The 21,971-nt window shown below is 44.1% G+C and overlaps 1 protein-coding gene across 4 annotated transcripts in view; it reads right to left on the reverse strand.

Annotated features, from left to right (window-relative positions):
- Positions 1-21,971, reverse strand: part of ARHGEF12 (Rho guanine nucleotide exchange factor 12) — an 89,004-nt gene that overhangs the window by 45,039 nt on the left and 21,994 nt on the right. The window contains exons 1-4 of one of the 4 annotated variants that reach the window (XM_058041159.1): positions 20,560-20,683; positions 6,792-6,815; positions 6,031-6,119; positions 4,559-4,615 (exon numbers count right to left, since the gene is read on the reverse strand). Coding sequence is in view for 2 of the 4 variants with exons in the window: in XM_058041157.1 (XP_057897140.1) it covers positions 4,559-4,615; positions 6,031-6,119; positions 6,792-6,815 (170 nt within the window). In the remaining 2 variants the exon portion in view is untranslated. Of the gene's footprint in view, positions 1-4,558; positions 4,616-6,030; positions 6,120-6,791; positions 6,816-20,457; positions 20,480-20,559; positions 20,684-21,971 lie in introns of those variants that run through there. The other 3 variants (XM_058041160.1, XM_058041157.1, XM_058041158.1) reach the window with 3 other exon arrangements.

Below are 21,971 nucleotides of genomic sequence, written 5' to 3' on the forward strand. Positions count from 1 at the left end.
CTGCTCATTTTGAAATATCCCACCAGGATATCTCACTTTTTCCAGCTGAAACTCAGTGAGAATTACAAAGCCATCAGATTTTGTCATTGATAGTACTCAAAATAAAATAATTAATTATCTTATTCCCTGATTTTTGCTTTCCTTAACAATATCCTTATGTTATGAAGTGAAGAGACATCATTAACTAAGCTTTAAAATCAGTCTCTGTTTGTGTCTGGAGTGGATTCCTAAAATTCTGGAGGAAAAACCATCAATTTTAACATTTTCTGTCCTCATGGAGATGAAATTTCCCCCAAACTCACTCAAGCCAGGAGGACAACAAAGCAGCCAAACCCATGCTGGAGTTAAAGAGGTTAAAATGAAAAGTGAAAGCAGAGAGAAAAGCTGCAAGGAAAGCTGAGAGGAGCTTCAGTAGGTGGCACTCGTCCCTCTCGCTTCTCCAAGGGCTCTTTGGGATGGTGGAAGGACAAAGTCTGCACTTCTCAAGGTCACTGACACCCCAGGGCCAAAATAATCGTCCCAAACAGCCTGGCCAGACACTTCTGGGCTGCCCAACAGCTTCTCTGGGAAGCTCATTTTTCTTTTTTCTCTTCCCTACATCCTATTGGGAAGTTATTGAACAATACAGGAATTTCTTTAGCAACAAACAGAGCAGGGGTTCACTCTAAAAACCTGACTGAGAGGATGGAGAGACCAGGATGGACCAGGCTGAGGGCAAGATGGGCCACTGCAAGCTGTCCCTGCCCATGGAATGGTTGGAAAAAAATAATTTTTAAGGATTTTTCCACCTCAAACCAGCCTGGGATTCCTGCACTGTTCCCAGCCATGGAATGGTTGGAACAAAAATAATTTTTAAGGATTCTTCCAACCCCAAAGCAGCCTGGGAGTCCTACACCATCCCTGCCCATGGAATGGTTGGAACAAAAATAATTTTTAAGGATTCTCCCACCCCAAAGCAGCCTGGGATTCCATGGGATATGAATTCCATCTCCCAAGTGCAGCCCAAGCCTGGAGCTGAGATTTGGGAACCAAAACCTCCCCTGGGGGCATGAGGCCACCATAGGAAAATGCAGTTTAACAGAGGGATTTGAAATGAATCACTCCGTAAACAAAAAACCCAAACCCCTTGGGGTTTTCAGAGAGGCTAAATGCTCCACTTCATTTGGGAAGCTTTTTGTCCGCGAAATATTGTCAGAAATGCTGCTCCACAAGGATAAAATGAACTTTTATAAAGGCAAATTTCTCTGGAAAAATGGAGGCCACAACATAAAGACACAAAGCTGGTAAGGACTGCAAAAAAAAAAAAAAAAAAAGAAAAAAGAAAAAAGAAAAAAACCTGGAGAGAGTAAGTTTCAATTTCAAAACATCTCAAATCTGGAATTCAAAACAAGAACCAAAAACTTATCACAAAGTTGGAGAAAATATGTGAAAGAGTTTGTGTCAAGTCCAGGCTAATATTCAAGCCAGAAATTGATGATTGCTAAACATAAAGGAAAATATTTTTGGAGAGCAATGAAGTTGTGAGAAAAAGGAAAGAGAAGCTGATGCCTCACCTACCACGCTGAAGGGTAATTTCAGTTTGAAGTTCATTTAAGAGATGAAAATGCTACTTTGAGAAAAAGATATTTAATATCATGGGAGGTCATGGCACTAATTAGAAAATTACAGCATAACAAACTACAGTCATTCTCTCTCCTGATAACCTGAATTTTGTTGAATATACAAAGGTGAGATGGCTGAGTTACTGAATGAAAAACTGAGAGTTTTATGTCACTATAAATTAATTTCTTTACATTAGAGCAATTCCCTCCATGACCACTCTGCCCTTTCAAGCCACTCACAGACCTCAGGAAATTCTGGCTCCTGAATTAAAAATCTCAAGAGGTGAGAACAAACAGCCACCAAAGCCACTCCTCTCTTCCTGTGTCACTCCAGCCCTCCCCATTATTCCCTTTCCAGCCCCCATCCAGTCAGCAGAGAGGAAAATATCAGTACAGTGTTTCTACTTGGAGGGCTTGGAATAGTTTGGTGCCTTCCAAAGCAAACAGCAGAGCCCTGCACACATTCCAGAGAAACCTGGGAAAAGCAGACAAAAGGCAGGGCAGGGCAGGAAGGATGAGTGGGAGCTGCTCCCAGGGATCCTGGGCACGGGGACAACATCTGCAGGAAGCTTGGGGGAAGTCAGAGATCGTGTTAGCAAGTTCTGTTTGCTTCTGGGAAGTCAAAATTTCCATTAGGAACTTCTGTTTGTTTCTGGGAAGTCAAAGCTCCCATTAGAAAGTTCTGTTTGTTTCTGGGCAGTCCAAACTCACATTAGGAAGTTCTGTTTGGTTCTGGGAAGTCAAAATTCCCTTTAGGAAGCTCTGTTTGTTTCTGGGAAGTCAAAATTCCCTTTAGGAAGTTCTGTCTGTTTCTAGGAAGTCAGAACTCATGCACAGGAAGTTCTGGGTTTTTTTGGGGAAGTCAAAACTCCCATTAGAAACTTCCATTTGGTTCTGCGCAGTCAAAACTCCCATCAGGAAGTTCTGTTTTGTTTTGGGAAGTCAGAGCTCCCATTAGGAAGTTCTGTTTGGTTTTGGAAGTCAGAGCTCCCATCAGGAAGTTCTGTTTGGTTTTGGGAAGTCCAAACTCCCGTTAGGAAGTTCTGTTTGGTTTTGGGAAGTCAGAGCTCCCATTAGAAAGTTCTATTTGGTTTTGGGAAGTCCAAACTCCCGTTAGGAAGTTCAGTTTGTTTCTGGCACTGCCAGGCTGGGGCAGAGGGACAAACACAGAGATGTCCCAGCAAATGTCATTAATGACAGGAGTGTCATTAACCCTCAGCACTCCAGCACTCTGTGAGGAAGCAGCAGCAGGCAAAACGAGCACAGGGCTCTGGTTCTCGTGGCTGAGCTGCCTTCACACCCCCAGAATCAGCCCCAGTCCCTGCTGCTCCCTGCGAGGGTGGCAGCAGCAATGACAAGCTGCAGCAAGCCAGCTCTCCCCGAGACAGGTATCCATCAAGGCACCCTCCAGAGGTGTTAACAGCTCCTGAAGGAACACTCTCACACCCTCAGCAACGTGACTATCATATTACTTTGCCTTTTTTTTTTTTTTTTTTTTTTTTTTAATAACTGTGTGATTCAAAATTCCAGGGGAAATGAAGAGATCTCACAGAAAGAACAGGACACACCTCCCCAGCTGCACCAGCTTTTCCTAACATGCCTGTGTTGGTTTAAACTCCTCAGGGTTGGTGTTGTTTGGTTATTTTTTAGTGTTTCTTGCTCTGACAGCATCACTTTGTATTCCAGAGGTGGTTTAGGGCGCTGGAGCACAGCCATGAACACCTGGCAGTTTTATTGCAATGGAATGATAAAGCTGATGGTTCTGGAGGAGTCACTGCATCCAAAATCCCACAGAGGGTTTAGCAGCAGCAATTTGCTGAGCAGATTAAAATTAGAAAGTGTCACAGACTGCTTTAAACATGAATTAAATAAAATAGAAAAAAAACAGTAAAAGAAAAGAAAGACAACCTATGGCTGAAGTCATGGAAATAAGAATTGGAAATAAGAAGTGCAGCCAGATTCAGCCCAAGTCCAAGGGGCTGAAGATGCTGATAGGATCCAAAACACAACTTGTGAATCCTTACTGCCTTCTAGATCCTAAGGCCTAAATGCAAATATCTCCAGGACTGGAAGTGGAACAAGTCCCCAGAGCAGGGGGATTTCACAGCCCCAAGAGTGACAGAGCTGGAAAAGCTGAGGGAGCACAGAGGCCCCTCATGGTGTAGGGACAGCACCAGGATGGGTGGGGATATTCCCATCAAAAACTTGGGGCTGGGAATATCAGTTTACTGCCCAGGAGTGCAGGGTCACTCCCTCTCTCAGGGACAGGGAATAAGTTCACATCCTTCCACTTATTTAAATTAGTCACAGACACATTTTTCCATTTCTGTCAAAAGGAACCGACAGAGATCCCCTACAAACAACGACTGAGAATATGGCCCAGACTTTCCTACAAGCACAAAACCCTTTGGGACCTTTGCCTCAGTGCCAGGAGCACCCAGTGACACCTCCACAGGTGCCAAATTGAACATTTTCCAGCCACAAGCTGAGAGCTGAAGCTGAATGGAAGGGCAGCTCTGGCTGTTCCTGGGCTGCAGAGCATTTCCAGGCTGAGGAAATCCCTGCTGGATGCTGGAGGCAAACACCTCAAAGACACCTCAAAAACCCTGTCCCTGCTGCTCACATCCCCAGTAAACCCTGCCTGGGTTAGGAGTGAATGCCTAAATGGGTCAAAACCAGCTCAAAACCCTGTCCCTGTTTCTCACCATGGCCTGGTGGCCCTGCTCACCTGGCACAAGGAGCAGCTCAGGTGGACCCTGACACCTCCACAGGTGCCAAACTGAAAAAAAATAACAATTTTCCAGCCACTAGCACGCTACAAGCTGAGAACTGAAGCAGGATGGAAGGGCAGTCCCTGCTGCAGAGCCAACCATGCAGATCAGGGGAAGGGAGAAGCCTGGGAGTCACAGACAGGAGAAGCAGGAGCTGCCCAGGGGGAGGCTGCAGCTTTGGCTTACCATACGTCTCGGATCTACTCTCCTCAGAACTAGACTTTGTCTTCTTGGAGGAGCTATCTGCACGAGAGCAGGAGAGAAGGAGAGAGAGATATAGAAAATATGGAGACCAAACATGAGGAAAAAAAAAAAAAAAAAACTTCATGAAAAACAACACAGACTCGGATTTTCTCGGGTTAAATCGTGCAAAACACAAATAAGATGTGAACAAAACACAGGTGGAACGTTTGGAATAAGGGTGAATAATACAGGGAGACACAGGTAACAGCACACAGAATCTGTTACAGGAGCTAGGACACGACCACAGGAGCTCTCTGCAGTAAAACAGATAAAAACCAGTCCAAGCACAAGGCAGTGTTCCCACCCCAGAGTCAACACCCAGCACAGGCACAGCAGTTCAGCATCCTCAATTCACCCCTTAAATAAAAGAAAAGGGTTTTCTGCAGGCTGCACTGCAGAGCTCCCCTATCAAAGCACGGGGTCAGGTAACAGCTCTCAACTCTGGAGTGACTCCCTGCAAATTAAGATTACAGCATTCCTCAGGTTTGTTTCTGGAGAAATTAAATTCCTTCCACAAAATGAGTTCACAGCCTGGGAGCTCCCCCAGCCTGAAATAATTTTACATTACCTGTCCCAAATGACAAAGGAAAAGAAGATGAGCACTAAACCAGTTTTTTTTTCCCCATTAAATGAGCATTTAAAGCCCTTTTTAATTTATTTTGTGCACACTGGAATGACTCACGCAGCCAGTGGCAGAAACCATCACCAGGGTGGTTTATAAACATCGGCCTCGTGCACAAAAATCCCCACATCCTACAAGCTGTGCCCCCCTTCCATTCACCTCCCTAAGCCCCAGGGAAAATCCCAAATGCACAAACAAACAGGAAAAATGCACCTTGCGTGGGGCCAGGAGGCTCAGGCAGGAATTCCATGAGCAGGCACTGGGGGAGTGCTCCAGAGAGAACAAAAATCCTGTGTGCACACTCATCTCCCTAATTTAACTAAAATAAAACCAGGCTAAATCACAGGACAGCAAATCCTTTAAAATGAAATGTTTATCTTCAAATGCTTCACCTTGGGACGCACAAATTCACTTTGCAAGGGGTGAAGAGGGATCAAAATCGACTCAAGAACAAAAGAAACCCCCCAAAATTAAAACCCCAGCAGGGAAACTCAGCCCTGGCTGGGCCAACCGCATCCCAAATTCAGATTTCACTACAGAGCTCCTCACAGCTAATTACAGCCTTTGCCTCCTGACTCTGCTGAAAGTGGAAGTAGTTGCAATTATTTACTGATACACTAATCCAGGTTGATGATGAGGGTGTTTAAAATCAAGCCCACATTCACTTCAATGCCCACACTGCCTTCTGCAGAACAACACAGCTCTGAAAACCACATTAAAATCATTTTTAATCGATTTCCCAGTGCTTTTGTTTGGGTTTTGTTTTTTTTTCCCTGGAATTTTGGGATTTTACCTGTGGGGTCGAAGTCGTGGGTGCTGCTGCAGCGTTCAACCTTCTGCTTCTTGTCTGCTGGAGACTCTCTGCTCAGAATGCTGCCGTGTCTGGGGCACAGAAAAGCAAAATATCCTCACACCAGAGCCCACAGGAGCAGCTTGAGCGCTCGCACAAAGCTCACCCAGCTCTGCCTGCTCGCCAGAAATTCACATTAAAGCGCGGGCATCGAGTTGCCTTTAAAATATTTATTCCCAGGCTGAATTCAGAGGGGAAAATGATCTCCCTTGCAATCTCTGGGAGGGGATCCAAGGCTCCAGGAACAGCCTTGGTAACAGCAAGTGCGTTCTCTTTAGCACTCAGCATAAGCCCATGTTTTATCTTAAAAGCCAAATAAATTTAATGGAAAAAGCCCTTCTGAAATCTTAACCCTCCCAGCAAACTTTAAATATTCCAGCATGCCAGAATTAAAGATTTAGGATCTCCCCAGAGGGAAGCACCTGTACCCAGTGTCCCTTTCCTTCCCTGAGCATCTCAAAGCTCAGGTAACAAGTCACAGAATGCAAATGCTCACCCCATGCCAAGGACACCACCAATAAATCTATTTTTGGCACCTCATCCCCATCTGGATATTGATTTCCTCACATCTGTAATGGGCACTACAAGCTGTGTTTGTATATATATATATACATATTTTAAAAACTTTTAAAAGCATTCCTCCTGCAAAAATGCTGCAGCATAATTTACAATACAGGAAAAAAAAGCAAATTTCAGGAACTCACCTCGAAGGTTTTTTGAGAGGAAACCTGAAAAGAAAAAAAAAAAAAAGAAGTTTAATGAACTTTTCTTTATCAGTGTTAGGTATTGATATATTGATATCAATATTGATATTGATATCAGCATTAGTGCTTCAATACAAACAGTTATTTTACACTTCTGTGGTACCTTCACAAAAAAATCTCTATTTTTATGGAACTCCATAAACTTGACATCTTTGAGGTAATGCAACAAAGCTGAAATTAAGTTACCTATTCCAAGTAGTATTATACACACAGATAACAAAAGGAACAAAGCTGAAGGGAGAACAAATTATATTTGCATTTTTAACAGAGGAAAACGCAGCATTTATGAATCCAGGATATTTTTTTCCTTGAATTCCTGACAGAACAAGGTGGTGCCATCCACCAAAACTTCTACTCTCATAAAACAAAATTATTTCCTTCCCACACTCAAAAGCTCAGCTCCATTCCTACTCCATTTGTGCTTTAGATCCTTCACCAGGAAAGCAAAACACACATTTGGAGCTGTGCAAGGCAAGAACAGGTAACTTAAATCATTTTGTGCTCTAAATGAAGGCTCTGCAGGTGGTTTATAGCTGATAATCTCCCCCTATATATAAAATAATTATTCTTAATGCATTTTCTCCTATTTATATACAATTTTCAGGAACTGCTGGGGCGAGGGATTAGAGGGAAGAAATTCAACTCGAACACCACAGAGGTGACCAGGGCAAGAAATGACCTTTTATTTTCACATTTCATTTTATGTTTTTAGGTTAAACACACCAATTTGTTCGTGACAAATGGTCCCCAAATCTGGATTAGAAAAGGACAACAGGAGAGGGACTGGGATTCACAAATTCACTGGAAGTCAAGAAGGAGCAGAAGGGATAGAACCAGAGCACACAGCCTCGAGCTGCACCAAGGGAAATTCAGGTTGGATATCAATAAAAAGTTTTTCACAGAAAGGGTGATAAAGTTCTGGAATGTTCTACACCAGGGAGGTGGTGCAGTCCCCATCCCTGGTGTGTTTAACAAAGGCTGGATGTGGCACTGGGTGCCAGGGTTTGGGTGAGGGGTTGGGGCTCGGTTGGACTTGATGATCTTGAAGGTCTCTTCCAACCCAGTGATTCTGTGATTCTGTAAATTCTGAAAATTCTGTGAATTCTGTGAATAGCTCCAAAGCCAGGCTCAGGGGAAAGGAGGTTGGAGCCAAGGGGGGTTTGGAATTTCTCCCAAATGAGTGAAAGATGAGAGGGAACAGCCGCAGGCTGGGCACAGCAGGAATTTCTCCCTGGAAAAGGTTGTTGGACACTCGGAGGGTCTGGAGCCCCCATCCCTGCATTTCTGTGATCCTGAGCTGAAACACAGCCCCATCCCTCAACCAAACCACTCCCCCAGAGTTTTCCAGACCATTCCAGCCAAGATCCCAGCACAAAACTGCCCTGAATGCTCCTCCTGTCACCTCCTCCCCTCCGTAATTCCACCTGGAGTGGCCCAGGCAGGAAAAGCCCAGCCCTGAAGCTCCAGGAGCTCCCTCCCCATTAGCTGAAACCCCTGAGTGGCTGCACGGAGCCAGCCCAAGCCCTCTCCGGGAGCCAGAGCTGTGCCATCAAGGGTGGATCCACCCAAAACTGGCCAGCTCCCACACGCCAAGCCCCTGTGCAAACATGCACTAATATGGAACTCCAGAACGAGCATCTGATGACACATTAGGCAAGGGAAATTAAAATGCTGTCTGCCTGTTCCTGGAAAATAATTATCCACAGCAAGACACTTGCCATCTTTCAGATAACAGCACTGAATTCAGCTGAACTACAACAGCAGCTTCCAAATTAAGGGGGTAGATAGGGCCTGTGATTGCATAAACAGCAAAAAGTTAATTAATTAAAGGCAAGAAGTGGTAATCCTCCTTCCTCCTGCCCCCAAAAGCTTTATTTTAATCTTAAAAGCCTGGGAAATCCACTCTGATTCAAATGAGAAGCATCCTCTCCTCGTTCTGCTGTACCTGCAAAGCCACATCTCTGCAGCATCCCATCCCCCAGTTAGCAACTGCAAGCAGGGAAGGAGGACCCAGTGCAGGACAGACAGCTTGAAGCCCAAAGGAAAGCAAACAAAAGTCATCTCAGGCCAATCTAACCCTGCCTGAACCCTGAGCAGCCAGCAGATGCAGAGTAATCAAGTCTTTCACTGAAAAGCAAAAAAGAGGAAAAAAAAAAGGAATCCAGGGAAAGATAGGAAAAGATGCTTAGGATGAATTACACCCAATTTTTTATCTGATGCATTTGAACTTCTGAGCTGCACAAAACACCACTAGTAAATATTTTAATGAAGCATTTTAGTGACCAACTTGATCCTAGAGAGGTTCTTATCAGCACCCAGAACTGCTGCAGCACCAGGCAGAGCTGGTGGATAACCCAAAGTGAGTTCACTGCTGGACCTCTGGCCTGGTTCAGAGCTCTTTATTACCTGTGAAACACTCATGTCCTATTTTCCAGGCCCAGAAGTTGTGCAAAACCTTTCTGCTTATTATACTGGGCTGAGTGATTAATTATTTAGGAAGGAACTTTAAAGTTTTTGTAAACAAAGCAGCGCTGCAAACACCGGAACCTTTCACTGCGCTGTGACGTTACCGGTGAACGTCCAATTCCCGTGGGGTGGGAGCCAAAATCCCCATTCCCAACCCACAGCTGTGCTCACAGCTGGATGGCACAGGGGGTCAGGCTGGGTTTGGGGAATCCTCCTGCCTGGGAAGGGACCCCATCCCAGGGCTGTGTCCCCACTCCAGGGCTGGGACCCCATCCCAGGGCTGTGTCCCCGTTCCAAGCAGTGCTGGAGCCCCTTGGCTCAGCTTCCTGAGGTTCCTTCTTGTCCCAAGCAAGCAGGGATGGAGGCAGGGACAAGATGGGGAGCCAAGAAGGTGACAGGGACAAGTTGAGGAGCAGGGATGGGTTGGTGAGCAAAGAAAGGAGGCAGGGAGAGGTTGGGAACAGGGATGGGGGCATGGAGAGGTTGGAAGCAAGGACGGACACAGGGACAGGCTGGGGAGTAAAGAAGGTGGCAGGGACAGGTTGGGAAGCGAAGAAGGAGACAGGGACAGATGGGAGCAGGGATGGAGGCAGGGACAGGATGGGAAGCAAAGGAGGAGGAAGGGACAGGGTGGGAGCAGGGATGGACACAGGGAGAGGATGCGGAACAGGGATGGAGGCACAGACACTGTGGGAGCAGGGATGGAAGCAGGGACAAGTTGGGAAGCAAAGAATGAAGGCAGGGACACTGTGGGAGCAGGGATGGACAGAGGGACAAGTTGGGGAGCAGGGAAGGAAGCAGGGAGAGGTTGGAACAGGGATGGACACAGGGAGAGGATGTGGAGCAGGGATGGAGCAGGGATGGAGACAGGGACAAGTTGAGAAGCAAACAAGGAGGAAGGGACATGTTGGGGAGCAGGGATGGACACAGGGACAGGCTTGGGAGCAGGGATTGGTTGGTGAGCAAAGAAGGTGGCAGGGACACTGTGGGAGCAGGGATGGAGGCACAGACACTGTGGGAGCAGGGATGGACACAGGGACAGGCTGGGAGCAGGGATGGACATGGGGAGAGGATGTGGAGCAGAGATGGAGGCACAGACACTGTGGGAGCAGGGATGGAGGCACAGACACTGTGGGAGCAGGGATGGAGGCACAGACACTGTGGGAGCAGGGATGGACACAGGGACACTGTGGGAGCAGGGATGGACACAGGGACACTGTGGGAGCAGGGAAGGAGGCAGCAGATGATCCCAGCACAGCCTCTGGGTGCTGCACAAGCACCACTCCCCACCCTCTCCTGCCTTTCCTTTGCTTCACAGGTATTCCCTAAAATCCATGGATGGGCTTTGTCCAGCCAGGCTGAAGGTGAAAGCTCTCCAGCCCCCAAAAATGTCCCTTCCTGCATCTGAAATCATTCCTGGGCACTGAGTTATGAAATCACAGAAGTTTCAGGTGGAAGACTGAGCTGAGCTGAGGCTCCAACACCGATCCTGGCTGGGAGCACTCAGCACCACATTCCTCCCTTCTCCCATTGCCCTGCACAGCCCCTGGAAGCCATTCCTCATTTCCCAAACACCGTGCCACCACAGCAGGAGGCAGAGTAAAAATGGATAAAACCCAATCAAAGATCACAGAGGAGCTCCTGGGAGTTTATCTGCGTTTCACTGCAACTGATCCTCACTTGGAAATTACATCAAATCTGAAAGCAGCCCTGAAAAATCCCCTCACCGTGCTACAGCACCCAGCACAACATAATTCAAATTAAAATACATTTCACCTCCTACTGTAAACAGCAGCAAGAGCAGGGTGTGGTGAACAGCTGGAGCCTTCATTCCAAATGGAGCTGGCAAGTTTAGGCTCCACGATAAAAACCCTGTAGACATTTTGTCTGATAACTGATGAACATCAGCACATTTTCAAACGAGTTGTTCCACTCTCCCAAACACCACCACCAATTAAAAGCCAAGGCAGATTTTGTTTTTTTAAAACGCTGGGCCCTGAATAATTTGAGTCATTTAAATGCATCAAATGACTAAAAGTGTGTCTTCTTAGTCATGCTGCATTAGGAAAATCTATTTAAGTGAGGAAAATACACCTACAAGTAGCAACAGCGTGGATTAAACATTGGATTTCAGGTTAGCTCACACAGAGGCCTAATAACCACCTTGAAACCAAGCAGAAAAAGGTGATTTTATAACTTAATGTGTCAAAAAAGAGGAGAGCAGGGAGGATTCCCAGCTTCCAGCAGTACAAAGCATTCCATTCTAGCCTGGGAGGATGAAAATATAGCTGACCATAAATAGCACAGCATCCAGATAACCATGTTGGGAGTTTTTTGTTTTTTGTTTTTTTTTTTTTATTTTCCCTCCCCTACTAAAATATTACCAGAATTCAACTATCTGCTATCTCCAAAACTGATCAAAGAGAAAAATATTTAGATTCAGACAAGGGCCTCAACCTTGGAAATATTTATTCATGTGCCTAACTTTAGTTCCAGGACTGCTCACATGCCTGAAATGAAGCCTGTGTGTGTTTGCAAGGAGAAATTACTCCAAGTTGTGCCCAGATGAGTAAGAAATGTTGTGAAACCCATGCAGAAGAGAACAGCCAAAAAGTGCTTGCTTGACAGAACTAATCTTTAATTAGGAGATGAACAGTTGCAATAGAAGCTGCTTCAGTGCTTTATTAGTTTCATTTAAATAAGATGTTGCCTGTTGCAGAAAAACCCTCTGAATGAATTATAAATTTCAAAGGAAAGCAGCCAACACAACTGATCATGCCAAATTCAGGAGGAGAAACAGTCCAGGGCTGATCATTGATCTTTTTTAGGGATATATTTAGGAGTAGAAAAGGAAAACCAAAGGTTATCTCAAATTCCCCCCAATAAAAACCAAAAATTCTGGATTTTTAAAATCTCATCCTAATTCAGGATGTTTCCACCAACTCAGGAGTCAATGAGAAGCCTTTGGCCACCATCAGGTCCAGGGATTTTGGTGAAAAATGATTTTAACTTGGTCAGAATTCCAGAATGGTTTGGGTTGGAAGGACCTCAGAGCTCACCCTGCCATGGCAGGGACACCTTCCCCTGTCCAGCCTGGGACACTGCCAGGGATGGGTGCTCAGGATTTTGGGAATGCTGAGCAGGATTGTTCTTTCCTCTTGTTCACACATCCCCAAACACATCCTGGAAAAACCAAACTCTGTTCCTGGGTGACAGGTAAAAAAAAAAAAAAAAATCACTGAACAATTCCACGACTATTCCTATTCATCCAGCTCCTTTAATACCCATTAAACTTCATTTTCAACACCATGATTGGACCTCACTGACAGCACTCAGAGAAATTATGCATTTTTTGTCTAAATCTAGAAGGTTTTAAATGGAGGAGACAGAATGAAGGAAAAGGAAAGACAAGGAAAAGGAAGGAAAAGGAAAAGGAAAAGGAAAAGGAAAAGGAAAAGGAAAAGGAAAAGGAAAAGGAAAAGGAAAAGGAAAAGGAAAAGGAAAAGGAAAAGGAAAAGGAAAAGGAAAAGGAAAAGGAAAAGGAAAAGGAAAAGGAAAAGGAAAAGGAAAAACAAGGAAAGGAAAGGAAAAACAAGGAAAGGAAAGGAAAAACAAGGAAGGGAATCTGTTTCCAGGGTTGTAGAGGCACAGATCCACCAGAGCAGGATTCTAAAAGCCCTGACCAAGGTTTCAGGGGAGAGGGCAGCACCAACAGGAGCTGGAGGCAGTTTTGTGTCCCAAGGGAAAGTCCTGGGACAGCCCTGACCCAGCACATCCCCTCCATTCTCCTCAGCACGAACAGCAGCTTTCTGCTGGGGCATCTTTGCCATGGATCAAAGCACAGGAGCTCAGGAAAACACTGTGTTTTTTCCCTAAATTAAAAAAAAAAAAAAAAACAAACCCAAACCCATTGCATACTGATGGCAACAGACTGGAAAACAAGGATCCAAATGGGATTCCTGGGAGGTTTCACAGCCCAGGGTTGGATTTTTGGGACCTGCAGGGAGGCAGAGAGAAGGAGGCAGAGCCCAGGGATGGATTTTTGGGACCTGCAAAGAGGCAGAGCCCAGGGATGGATTTTTGGGACCTGTAAGGAGGCAGAGAGACGGAGGCAGAGCCCAGGGTTGGATTTTTGGGATCTGCAGGGAGGCAGAGCTCAGGGATGGATTTTTGGGATCTGCAGGGAGGCAGAGCCCAGGGATGGATTTTTGGGACCTGCAGGGAGGCAGAGCCCAGGGTTGGATTTTTGGGACCTGCAGGGAGGCAGAGCCCAGGGATGGATTTTTGGGACCTGTAAGGAGGCAGAGCCCAGGGATGGATTTTTGGGACCTGCAGGGAGGCAGAGCCCAGGGTTGGATTTTTGGGACCTGCAGGGAGGCAGAGCCCAGGGTTGGATTTTTGGGACCTGCAGGGAGGCAGAGCCCAGGGAGGCACTGCGAGCTCTGTGTTATTTTTGTGGGAGTCCAGGCAGCACAGCTGACACAGTGACTCACGGAGGAATCCTCCCTGGCACTGTTGACCTTGCACTGCTGACAGCTCATGGACAGGAGTGCAGCCTCCAGAAAAGAACATGGGGAATGTAGGGAAGGGATTGGAGAGCCCACAGAGCCAACACCTTCTGTGCCAACCCCCCTGAACACCCCCAGTGCTGCATTTGCCTCAATAAAACATCAGCAAATGCCTCCCACTCAATATTCCATCATTTTTCAGCCACTAATGTCTCCAGCCATAACCAGAATATGCCATTCCATTTTGCTGTTGGGAGAGAAAATGCAGAGTAGCCAACAGAGCCCATCAGCATATTCCTGATGGATCAGGGGATGGATCAATGCAAGGGACTGGTGCCATGGCAACCAACGTGCTGAGCAAAACACTTCAACTGGGTTAAGATGAATTTGATAAAAAAACAAAGTCTGGAAGGCTGGCAAGTTCCATCTGTATGATGGGGAGGGTCAGGGCACCAAGAGGGAGGTGTTTCTAAGGAGAATTTCATTGGTGCCTTCACAGCTTCCTCTTGGAGCTTTGAAAAAATTAAATATCTATATAAAAATTAAATAAATAAATATATATATATAACAACTGTATGTCTATATAAAAATGAAATATCTATATAAAAATGAAATATCTATATAAAAATGAAATATCTATATGTAAATATCTATATTTTTTAAAATGAAATATCTATATATATCTCTATATATCCATATAAAAATGAAATATCTATATATAGATTATAAATATATATCTGTATCTATAAATATCTCTCATTCTTGTGGTTGAAGGATTCATCAAAAGGGGTGAAAAGTAGGGAAGGAGAATTCTACAGGGAAAGAGAATTCCACTGGTCCTTTGCCTTCACAGGATGCTTCCACTTGGAGCTTTAAAAAAATTAAATATCTATATAAAAAATGAAATATCCATATATTATATCTATATAATAATTAAATATATATATATTTTAAATTAAGTATCTATATATAATATCTATTTATATCTATATGAAAATTAAATATCTATCTATCAATACATAAATATCTATCTATAAATATACATCTATATCTATAAATATATCTTGTGGTTGAGGGATTCATCAAGAGGGGTGAAGAGAAGGGAAGGAGAATTCCAGGGAAGGAGAATTCCACTGGTGCCTTGCCTTCACAGCTTCCTCTTTGAGCTTTACAAAATTAAATATCTATATACAAATTTCTCTCTCATTCTTGTGGTTGTGGGCTTCAGCAAGAGGGGTGAAGAGAAAGGCGGCAGCATGAGAAGGGAGCAAGAAAAGAGGGAAAAGAAACCCGCTTAAAATGATGAAAGAAAACCAGAATGCAAAGACAAATCTTCGCCATAAAACAAACAGCAGGAATTTGGAGATTTGCCTCCACACGTGGAATTTCCTGATGACACAGGAATGCATCATCATTCTGTGGCCTGTAAAAATGACAAGCAGGCTACTCGGGGTTTACTACAGCCAGCTGCAGCTCCTTGCTCAGCGTCCTCCCCTGCAAAGCCCTGAGGTGGGAAGGGTTTCGGTCCCTCAGAAAAGCAAGAAAAGCATCTCCAGAGAAGTTCCATCCATTCAGCCATTCACCCCTCAGCCCAAGCAAGTGCCTCAGCTATTTTCCATGACACAAGCAGTTGGATTTTTCCAAGAGCTGATGTCAGGGCTTTTCGTGGAGAAAGAGCTGCATTTACAGGGCAGGCAGGGAAGGAGGGCTTCCCCAGCTCCATCTCAATGTGCCCTTTGTGCCGCTCTGCTGCTCGGGCCAGCACCCTGCAAGAACTTTGAGTGCCCAAGAAACTCTCCACAGGGGAGGGCTCGGGGACATTTCCAGCAGCCAGAGCTGTTCTTCCACTCCTGACTGATTTCCAAGGCTCAGAGCAGCAGCAGCTTTCCCTCTGCAGGCCCTCAAGTTGTCACACAAGGCCATTTATTGTTGGATATCCCTACCAGGGGCTGCAAGCAGCCAAATTAATGAAAACTGGGGAGGGGGCACTGGAGGGAACATAAATAAACCAAGGCTGCTCGTGTTTCCTTAATGCTGCCTTCAGATTCCGCCTAAAAGCAAGATTTGAGTAATAGGGGGAAGGTTTGGCCACTGAATGTAGCTCAGAGCAAGCACAAAACCCGCTCAGAAATTGGTGGGGAATGGAGGCTGCCAAATCCCAGGTGATTTCCTACTGGTTTCCCAACAAATTACTGAATCCCTGTTTTCACCTCTGGGAGAGAAAAATTTGACAGCTTTGAATGCAAAATATTAAACACCACAAATGCTGAAAGAGGCCAAGCGTGTTTCTAAAAAGGCTTCCAGAAAAATTTATCATGACAACAATTTACACAAAATGAGCCCCCAGCATCATGAAAAGAAACATTCGGGACTTGTTCCTCTCCAAGCTTTGACTGCATGACTCATTTAATACAAGTGACCAGGTACAGGAGAAAGGTCAAGCTTGTGATTTCAGAAGTTATGACCCAATTTTCTCACTCATTTATTTATTTTGAAGTAGGCCATAGACAAATATGCCCAAGCCTAGAGAGCTCAAGCTTCCCTGTAGCAAGAAAAAGCTGAAATATGTGGTTTGGCCATATAGAAAAGCCCCATAATATCCAATTTAATATAATAATTATATTTTCACACCATCTCATAAATACATTTTCACACCATCTTTGCATCCTGAGATTTGCTATTTGGAAGGAGGGAAGGAAGAGGGGTAGAATACATTTGTTGTGATTCATTCCTCCAGCTTTCACTTCTGAAAAATCCCTTTAAACCCCTTTGCCCAGAGCCTGAAAGAATCCAATCCAGCACTGGCGTTTCTTGCACAGACAGGGCGTGGAGTCCAAATTAACCTGCCCTCCCTAAACTGCAGCTAATTACAGGGAAATGAAATGTTTGCTTTGCTTGCCAATAATTGCAGAACGCAGAGCTGGCTCGGCGGCAGCTCCTCCTCCACAACAGCTTCCCACTGAACTGCCCCAAAAAATAAAGGAATAAAGCAATTTTCTTTTCTTAAACAGAGCAGAGAGACCCAAAGCTGGGAGTGCCACGGGGTTTGCTTTGCTTTCACCTGACACACACACACACACACACACACCCAGGGCTGGGATCACTTTTGCATTTCATTAGGCACCAAGCCTAGTTCCTTATTAATGCCATACCCAGCTTGTGGTTGTTATGAACCAGCAACGAGCCTGGTGTGGAAACAGTCCTTAAAAACAGCAAAAGACAGCAATTAGAAAGGGAGGAGAAAAAAAAAAAAAAACAAAAACCCATCCCCAACACAGAGCGCACGTAATACAACTGGAAATGTAGCTTTCAAAATAGCATGATGCTGCCTCCAATTAGGCAGCTTGAAGTTTTGCAAATATATGTACAAGGTTCAGAGGCACAGAGGAGTATTTGGCCCAGAGTTCACATTTCTGGGGAGTGAGTGCAGTTCCCTGGCACAGGAACACCACACCTCCATGGCTTGGAAGTGTTGGGAGTGTACTAAAGAACCTGCAGTAAGATAAATAATAATAAATGTATTTTTTAAAATCATAATATAAATAATAATACATTTATTATTCCTCCTATGTGTCTTTCAAAAGATGTTTTAAAGAAGTGACAAGGCCAAGCTGTTGTGCTCCTCAGCATTGTCAGCTTTGCCTGGTTTAATGTGGCCACCAAGGTGAGCAGAGGAAAGGTTGGGAGAATGGGGATTGTCCAGGCTAGAGAAGAATTGGGATTCTCCAAAATTGAGATTATTCAGTCTGCACAAGAACTGGGATTCTTCAAAACTGGGAAAGGCTGGGAGAACTGGGATTGTCCAGCCTGGAGAAGAATCAGGATTCTTCAAAACTGGGAAAGTCTGGGAGAATTTGGATTGTCCAGCCTAGAAAAGAATTGGGATTCTTCAAAAGTGGGAAAGGCTGGGAGAATTGGGGATCTTCGAAATTGGGAAAGGCTGGGATTGTCCAGGCTGGAGAGGAATTGGGATTCTCCAAAACTGGGAAAGGCTGGGAGGACTGGGATTGTCCAGCCTGCCGAAGAATTGGGATTCTTCAAAATTGAGAAAGGCTGAGAGAATTGAGATTATTCGGTCTGCACGAGAATTGGCATTCTTCAAAACTGGGAAAGGCTGAGAATTGGGATTGTCCAGCCTGGAAAAGAATTGGATTCTTCAAAATTGGGAAAGGCTGGGGGAATTCGGATTGTCCAGCCTGGCTTTGGGGTGACCTCGTTGTGGCCTTCCAGGAGCTGAAGGAAAGATGGAGAGGCCCTTTCCAAGGGCTGGGGTGACAGGGCGAGGGGCGATGGCTCCAAACTGACAGAGAGCAGGGTTAGGTTGGGTATTGGGCAGGAATTGTTCCCTGGGAGGGTGGGCAGGCCCTGGCACGAGGTGCCCAGAGCAGCTGTGGTGGATCCCTGGCAGTGCCCAAAGCCAGGTTGGAGCACCTGGGGCAGTGGAAGGTGTCCCTGTCCAAGGGATTGAGTGACCTTTAAGGTCCCTTCCAACCCAAACCACTCTGGGATTCTGTGATTTCCCCTGACAACATCAGCAGCACCTTCCCCCACGGATTTACACATTCCAGAGGCATTATCAGTTTCTCTGCCCCACTGCACACCCCAAAACTTTCATTAAGTTACTCCTCTGACAAACGAGGTCAGCAGGCACTTTGCCTTAATTGAAATTTCCCTTCAGCCCCCGTTTGCTGTTTTAAAGGTTCACGTGCTTTTACCGCTCTGGAAATGTAAACCAAGACTTGCCTGCTCATCAGGAGCAGCAGTTTATGAGTTCAGAGCTGAGCAGACACAGCCCAAAAGCATTTCCAGCCCTGCCTTCCCTTCTCCCACTCAGTGATGAACCTTTGGCCAAATTACACCCATCCTGCATGGGATGTGCAGACAACATCCACCCCTCTGACCTCTGCAGAGCTTCTAAATATTTCCCAGCTGCCATAAACTAATTTACAGTTAATATGTCTAAAACCACCCAAAGGCAAAGTGCTCCCAGTGGTATCATTTACACCAATGGAAAAATTGGATCCACAACTTTACAGAGAATCAAGAAATCGTGACCACAGTGTTGCTTAACCTGTACAGTGTATTTTTAGCTCTCAGTCCTTCACAGCTAATTCTGCTCAAGTTTTACTCCTGTAGATACAAACACCAAGGGCAACCAAACTATTTGAGCCTAAATTCCAAGTATGCAACTAAATGAGCGTTTCACCTTGCTGGTTTCCACACCTCCCAGCAGGGTTTGTGTCGCAGCATTAACTCAGATTTTAGAAACATCCATGGAAAGTTTCTCCATCATACATTGCAGTTCCCCAAATAAAAAAGAAAAAGTGATGTCAGCTGAGCTATAAAGAGATTAGCAGTGCTGAATAGTGGAGTTGGAGCTATCTCAGTTGTTTAAGAAAAAATAAAGAGGCTTCTGGGATATGCAAACCTATTATTTCTGCCATAAAGCACAAGAAGAAAGATGCACATAGCACACATTGCATGAGGAGGGAAAAAATGTACACAGGCATTTGTGGCATGCTTTGCTCCTTCCCATTTCATCTCCCCTCCATCTAAACTACAGCAAAAATCCAGAAATACCGACTGGGAACGAGTGGAGCAGAACACAGGATTAGGATTTCTCAGCAACATCAAGCCCTGTTTTTTCCACTGTAAAATGGAAGATAAAAATCCAGGAGTGAAGCTCTTTGTAAAATGGCTCAAGATCCTGAGAACAGCCCATGAGTCAAACCCAGAGCTATTAATAGGCCTCTGGATGTGTTTGTATTAGTATTTGCCTCTTGGGACTTGTAAAATAAATAAAAATACAAGCGAAAGAGAAAAAAAAAATCCAAACAAATATTTAGTCAGGAAAGCTCCCAGCTGCTAAAAGATGACTGCAGCAAAATTGTCCAAAGTGTGTGGAGGGGGTTTGGAGATAACCAAGGCAGCAGATTGGAGCTGCTCCCCCACTGGGTTCAGTGACACCTCCAGCTCTTGGTGCCTCCCCCTCATCATGCAGCATGATGACAACTGCCAGCCCTCTCTTGCTGTATTTATATTTATATTTAAAAAAAACAACAAATCCCCGCAGCATCTCAAAGCCTTTCTACATCACAATCTCATATATTAGTACAAAACACTGCATTTTCTCTCATTGCTGATGGCTGTCACTGTATCCACCCTGCCTCAAATCTGTCCACAACGCCACTGGGACTGATACAATTTGTTTAAATTTTAGAACACTTCACAATAAAATAATAAAACAGAAATAAAACAGTGAAAAATGCATTCAGGAAAAATAAACCCCACCCAGAACACTCAGAGATGGTTGCTTGAGCACCAGCAGCTAATTTAACATCAACATGCATAAAATATCAACTTATCAAAAATCACATTCCCTGTGGCTGGTGAGGAGGCTCTGGTATAGAATTACTGGGAAATGGAAAGAAGGGAGAGCTGCCAGCATCTACATCCAAAGCATCTTTCCAGGCTGTCAGAACCTTTGTTCTTCAGCTCAGCCACCAAGACGCAGATTTCCACAGCAAACACATTAAACTGGCCATTTTCACAGCAAAAACACAAAGGAGTAACTCAGGTTTCATACAGCAGCTATTAAGAGGTGAAAGAAGAAAAAATAAAAAGAGACAAACCTCCCCTCCCAGTGGAAATTAAAGGAAAATTCCTTTTTCTCTGCTCTGCACCCAAGGCAGGTACTCCTGGCTCGGGGAACGGGAACAAAGGCTCAGCGTTACCTGTTCCACACGCCAGAGGCAGCAGAGCGGGCGCATCCCAAAGGGCCATGGCAGGCTCGGCTCCGATCCCAAATCCTGCCCTGCCGGAGCTCCGGGGCTCGGGATCCCGGGCAGGAACCGCGGATCGCTCACCGACCACGGCGGGAGGCAGCAAACAGCAAACTCCTCCTCTCCTGTCCCACCTCCTCCGCCAGCCGGGGCTGCTCGTGGGCACGGCAGCGCGGCTGGAAAATATTTATCACTATTGCTATATCTGGGGATATGTTTGTTATTTTGTGAGCATCTATATGTGTGCGTATAAATGTATATTTTATATATACATATTATATATACATGTATATGTATATACATTGTGTATTTATTATATATACATATATATTATATATAATAATTATATATACACATATATACACACACATATATATACATATGTATATATATGTGTGTATGTATGTATATATACATGCGTGTATATATGTGTATATATATGTGTGTGTATATATGTGTATATATATGTGTGCGTATATATGTGTGTATATATACGTGTATGTATATATGTGTGTATATACGTGTATGTATATATATGTGTATAGATACGTGTATATATATATGTGTATATATACGTGTATATATACGTGTGTATATATGTGTATATATGTGTATATATGTGTATATATATGTGTATATATATATGTGTATATATATATGTGTATATATATATGTGTATATATATGTGTATATATATGTGTATATATATGTGTATATATATGTGTGCGTATATACGTGTGCGTATATACGTGTGCGTATATATATATGTATGTATGTATATATGTGTATGTGTGTGTATATATGTGTATATAATTATTATATATAATATATATGTATATATAATACATACATATGTATATGTAATACATATATATATGTGTGCGTATATATGTGTGCGTATATATGTGTGCGTATATATGTGTATACATGTGTGCGTATATATGTGTATACATGTGTGTGTATATATGTGTATATATATGTGTGCATATATATGTGTATATATATGTATGTCTGTATATATATATGTGTGTATGTATGTGTATACATGTGTATACACAATATATAATTATTATATACACATATATATGTATATTTAATACATACATAATATGTACATATAATATATATAAACATAATATATGTACAAGTATATATTATGTAAATATATATATATATATAGTTATTTAATATTTCTAATTAATATTTAACCTAACCCTCTCTTCTCCCACCTCCTCCCAGGCAGCAGCAGCAAGGGCAGCCCAGAGCAACAGAGAGAGAGCTGAGACAGCAAAATTCAGCATTTCCAGCTGTCCTGGGGGCTGAAAAATATTTATCTATATTTCTATATTTTTGGATATGTTTGT

The sequence above is a fragment of the Melospiza georgiana genome, chromosome 27 (assembly GCF_028018845.1).
Source record: "Melospiza georgiana isolate bMelGeo1 chromosome 27, bMelGeo1.pri, whole genome shotgun sequence".
Classification (NCBI taxonomy): domain Eukaryota; kingdom Metazoa; phylum Chordata; class Aves; order Passeriformes; family Passerellidae; genus Melospiza; species Melospiza georgiana.